Source organism: Pteropus vampyrus, unplaced genomic scaffold, assembly GCF_000151845.1.
Source record: "Pteropus vampyrus isolate Shadow unplaced genomic scaffold, Pvam_2.0 Scaffold130, whole genome shotgun sequence".
NCBI classification, from domain to species: domain Eukaryota; kingdom Metazoa; phylum Chordata; class Mammalia; order Chiroptera; family Pteropodidae; genus Pteropus; species Pteropus vampyrus.
In genome coordinates, this window is record NW_011888911.1 from 3,328,262 (window position 1) to 3,333,351 (window position 5,090).

At 55.1% G+C, this 5,090-nt stretch overlaps 2 protein-coding genes across 2 annotated transcripts in view; one reads left to right on the top strand and one right to left on the bottom strand.

The window, feature by feature from the left end:
- Nucleotides 1-2,103, top strand: part of ROBO4 (roundabout guidance receptor 4) — a 14,233-nt gene extending 12,130 nt beyond the window's left edge. The window contains 2 exon segments of the mRNA XM_023534718.1: nt 321-579; nt 2,096-2,103. Coding sequence (XP_023390486.1) covers nt 321-579; nt 2,096-2,103 — 267 coding nt within the window.
- A 786-nt stretch (nt 2,104-2,889) lies between these two features.
- The window catches only part of ROBO3 (roundabout guidance receptor 3), a 15,626-nt gene continuing 13,425 nt past the window's right edge, over nt 2,890-5,090 (bottom strand). The window contains exons 24-28 of the mRNA XM_023534714.1: nt 4,717-4,868; nt 4,473-4,583; nt 4,103-4,264; nt 3,449-3,627; nt 2,890-3,107 (exon numbers count right to left, since the gene is read on the bottom strand). Coding sequence (XP_023390482.1) covers nt 3,096-3,107; nt 3,449-3,627; nt 4,103-4,264; nt 4,473-4,583; nt 4,717-4,868 — 616 coding nt within the window. The 3' untranslated portion in view covers nt 2,890-3,095. The remainder of the gene's footprint in view (nt 3,108-3,448; nt 3,628-4,102; nt 4,265-4,472; nt 4,584-4,716; nt 4,869-5,090) is intronic.

Here is a 5,090-nt window from a genome sequence, read left to right on the forward strand (position 1 = left end):
CCCTTCCTCATCTTATGAACCCTAACTCTGCCCTTTGCCCCCAAGAAACACAACCAGGTTTGTGGGAAATGGGAGAGCAAGGATTATCCAGGGCAGAAGTGCCCATAATAGAGAATAAAGAGGATGCCAGGGAATGGAAGGGTGAAGGAAGACTATGGGCAGAAGGCCAGTTTGAGCTATTCTCTCTTAAGAAACCAGTGGACTGTCTTCCTGTCACTGGGGCTGGGGCCACTGAGATCGATGGGCTGAGTTGGGGCTAGGTTATGTTTCGGGTTGGGTGTATGCCTTAAGTTGGCCTCAGGCTTTCTACCCTAAACTAGTTCCCAGGGGTGAAGGCCACCCCACTGCAGATATCTCTACCCTCCCCCACAGATGCTTCATCGCCTCCTTCCCCCCGGGATGACGTCTTCCTGACCCCTACCTTCTCCCTGCCCCTGTGGGAATGGAGGTCAGACTGGCTAGAGGACCTGGAGAGCAACCACCCCCAGCGGCTGGGAAGGGGGCTGCCTCCCTGGCCTCCAGACTCTCAGATCTCTTCTCAGAGAAGTCCGTGCAGCTTTCCCGTGCCCAAGGCTGGCAGTAAGTGTCTGCCTGTCTGGCTGGGGTGGTTCTGGGGAGGAGCCGTGAGGGATCCTGGGGTCTGGCAGGACTGACAGGAGCAGGGCATAACTCCACTTTCCTCTAATTCTCCTCTAGACTCCTCCTGAGGCACGTCCCCGCCCCCCAAGAAGAGACTCGGAATCCCCTCTCCTGTCAGTCACTGGCCCAGGCCCTGGACTGTGGATCTGGGCCGATGAGTCTCTCTCTGCAGTTGGGCCCATCTCATCTGGCCTCCAGGAGAGCCCTCCCTTCCGGGAAATGAAACACAAAATCAGAGCAAAGCAGACCTGGAGCCTCGGGAACAAAGAGCCATCTCCGCCTAACATCCTTGTTTTTCCTCTGCTCTGTCCAATCCCACAACCAGGCTGTTTGGCTCAGGGAGCAGCCCAGTTTCCTGATCTCCCACCCATGTGGATCATGGGAGGTGGGGGAGCCAGGGATCTGTATGGGGGACAGCAGAAGCTTGTCGGGGAGGGCCATGGAGGAAGGGGCTCCTCAAGCCTCCCCTCAGCCTCACGGGACTGTTCCATAGAAGCCGCCCAACTCCCACCACACCATGCGAAGTTGCTACAGAGCCGTGATCCCAGGGCCACCTCAGCACCAAGGCAAAGATTCCAGGTGGACCCAGGGAGGGAGCTGAACGGAGGGAGGTGCAGACTGTGAGACAAAAAACACCCTCCTCCCACTTTTGTCACTGTGAGCTTAAGGAATTGATACCATAAAATGGCAATGACTTGAGTGCTGTGAGAGCTTTCCCTGGAGCACCATTTTGGAGAGGGCACCTGGAGGTACGGGAAGAATTATCTGAGCTAGAGAGGGAGCAAGCAGTCTTTGACGCTCGGCGATGTTACTCATCTTTATTCTGTAACTGAGGGGAGAATTAGGGGCCTCCATCAAATTTTAAGCAGAAGCTAGGAAAGGGAGGGCTGGGGGATTTTCAGGGCTGGTCTTAACTTTTCCTGAGAAGACAACCCCCGCTTTAAGCGGTCCCAGTCCCCTCCCGGAAGACCAGTCCCAGATGGTTTCTTAAAATAGACAAAATAGCTAATTCCACAAAAGGTAGAACCACCTGTCATGGTTGGCTAGTGAACACCCTTCAGCCAAAAGAACAGAACAGAGAAACAGTGAGGCAGAACATCCAGGGCCTACGCCACAGAAAGCTACTGACAGCAGGTGAACGGTGGGTGTCTTTCTCACTTGGTGGGAAAGGTCAAGGGCAGAATCCACAAATCGAACATGAACAGGACCACAGGAAAACATCTTCACTTAGGGATGATTGGAAAGGGTCCTGAGAGGGCATGATAATCCCCTAAACCTCAGCAGCTCTCCTGGAGGCCACTCCGCTGAGAGGCTGAGCAAGGCGGGGCTTGGGACCCTGTGCTGCCTGCACTACTATGGACTGGAGGGCGTGGCCCAGGAGGAGGAATCAGTGCTGCCGATATACATCCTTCCTCTCTGATGGCTTTTTCTTTTCTGGATTTTGTTTTTCTTTTAGCTTTCTAGCAAAATGCCTTTTGAAAACATTCCAACCCTGTTTGCTAGACTGAAGCAGAAAAAGGGATTTTGTACTTACTTAGGTGCAAGTGGCAGGGGAGGTCAGAGCCTGGGCTCGGAAGGTGGCGACCATTCCCTGAGAGCCCTGGGAAGTGACTGAGGGGGTTGGGGTTGCAGAAGTGAGGAGAAGTAGAACTCAGAGAACCAGTGTGTGGCAGGGGGCATGGCTAAGGGAGTGATGAGGACTCACGGCCAAAATGTTTTAAAATTCTGTACCCACTACATCAGTCACATCTCAGCCTAATCTGGCCAGGAGGTGCCTGTTTGCACACACCCTCTGTGAGGGGGTCGGGTGTCTGAAAAACCTGTTTTTTTTTTTTTTCTTGACCAGTGTTTCCCCCATAATCTCCTCCTCTCTTTAGGTTTAAATTTTTTTTTTTTTTTTTTATTGCTAGGGGCTTTTCCTTTGCAGGAGAGAAGGTACACCCAGAGGAGGCAGCAAGGGAGGGCCTGGCGTGGCTCTCCAAGGGCCAGAAAAGTTTCTCGTGGTTGGTGATTTGGAAAGTTCCTCTGGTTGTACCTGGGGCCCAGTAGCTTCAACTCCTTTAGAAGGCAGAACAGGTTGAGTCTTTTGGTCCCTGTCTTCACCTGGAGCTTTTGACAGAGAAGTTTGAAAGGAAGTGCGCTGATGTATACCCCCTCAAAGCCCCTTTCTCCCCTACAACCAGCACAAAACCAGACAAACGGCCCAGGGCTATGATCAGACTCTTTATTGTCTTTTTTATAAATGGGTCTTAGGTAAAAAGAGATGGAAAGGGAAAAGCTGGCTCCCTGGCTTCTAAGCCAGTTTCTCAGGGAGGCCCATGATCATTGCCAGGAGGGAAGAGACCCCTCCCGGCTCCTCTCTGCACCCTCTCATTTACCAGGGAAGGGCTCCCCTCCAGGCTCCCGGCCCAGGGACAAGCCCTTCCCCACAGAAATCCTGATATTCTCATCAAGAGTCATCTTGGTTCCTGAGAGAGAGAGAGAGAGAGAGAGAGAGAGAGAGAGAGAGAGAGAGAGAGAGAGAGAGAGAGGAGAGACACTGGTTTGCAAGGCCTGGCCCAGGGCAAACAGGCCACAGGAGGGGATGTGCCTTCCTTCGCATCAGCCTCTCACCTGATCCAGTTCTCCTATCCTTTACATGTCATCTTGTGTTCACCCTTTGTCACTTGTTCTCCAGGTGTCCTCCTGCCCCCTCACTCACTGGGCCACAATTCCTCCAAAAGCCCTTCTCCATCTTCCCGTGTCCAGGCGCCCCTTGGCCCACCCTCCCAAACCCTCTACTCTCAGTTTTGTGATCCGCAGCCCCCACCTCTCTGTGTTTCTGTCCTGGCCTTTGGCTCCGGCTCCGGCTCCGGCTCCGTCCAGGGCCCCGGGAGCCCCGAGAGCAACTGGAGCCTCTGGAAGAGTTGCTGCCAGCGGTGGAACAGGTGCTGGCGCCCTGGCCCCGGGACAGGAAGCTTGGTCGGCTGTAAGGGACCCAGGCCTCTTCTGCAGCAAAAGAGAGAAGGGTAGCTGGGCCCAGGCAGGGGGCAGAACAACACTGCTAGCCCGCCGGGCCACCCCGGCCACATTCCCAGCTCTGGAAGAAAAGTCGAGGGCAGCCATAGGGCTTAGGTCATTCTGGGGGCTGAAAAGAAGCAGAATGCTCAGCACATGGCCTTGACATAATGTGCACGGAACCCCGCGGGGACTCCCAAGTAGAGAAAGCCCTGGGAAAGGAGAGACAGAACACCCAGCTCCCATCCTTCTTCCATCAGGGCTTCAGTCCTGGGGAAGGATACAACTTGGGACCCTCAGGGGATTTTGCTCAGAGAGAGCTAGAGAGACACGTATCTTTGTAAGGGGTGAGCTGGGTTGAAATTAGCCCTTCGATGGTACCTCCTGTAGAGTACGATTAGCCTCCAGTCCTAAAGCCCACCTTCTTATATAGCAGTGGCCTTGCAGCTTGCCTGGCCCTCCTTACCATCTAGGTGGGGGCCCCGCTGGGCCCCCAGGGGCCCCATCTGCACCATCCTTTTCTCCCCACTGTGTTGCCGTTCCAAGGAGGACATGCTGCCTGCTGCTCTCAGCCCTAAGGCCCAGCTTGCCTCTTCCTCGGGTGGCGGCAAGGGTGGTGGAGGCAAGTCTGGGGAGAGACCTGTTTCAGCGAGTCTCCTGCTTCCCTGACACCCGTCCCTCTCCCACTCCCAATCCCCGGCACTGGGAGGCTGCGAAAGAACAGCCCAAGGTTTGGGTTTGCCTGCTCCCCATTCCAGCCCGAAGAGTTCACCCTTGGTTTCCTGCCCAATCCTGCTACCGACTGTCACCATCCCCCAGGTCCATGGCCCCCTCACCCCCAGGACTGTGCTCCCGCCTGTAGGAAACAGCCTTGGGTTTCTTTCGGATTCGGGCCCGGTGTCCTTGAAGTGGAGGCGTCATCTCCCCAGGCACCTGCCGGGTTCTCCCTTGTAGCATCAGGAGACGGGAAGAGGAGCAAGTAAAAGAGAAGTTCTGGAAAGGGACTCGAGGGGGAAGAAGAAACAAGCTTGGGAGCGGGGTATGGGGAGGCGGGATAAATTGAGAGTTCTACAGACTCACCTGGAGCATTGCTGGCTGTGCTAGGGACAGGGCTGGGACTGAGGTGGTGGGAGGCTGTGGGGCCAAGACCCAGGCCAGCAGGCCTCCCTTCATGGCTGCTCAGAGTGGGCTGGGACACACTGAGAGGGGAGCTTGGCCCGACAGGCACCCTCCTGCAATGACATGAGGACTCAGACATTAAGTGTCTATAATGTGCCAGGCACTGTGTAGACAACCGAGTACTCAAATGAACAAGACACAGCCCACTCCCACCAGGCTCCCAAGCTAGTGAAGCATGAGGTAAGCCACATCTTTGAAACAACCCAGGAGGTTGTAAAGTCATTCCAATGAAGAAACAGCCTGAAGAGAGTGAGGGACCTGTCAGCCTCCACACT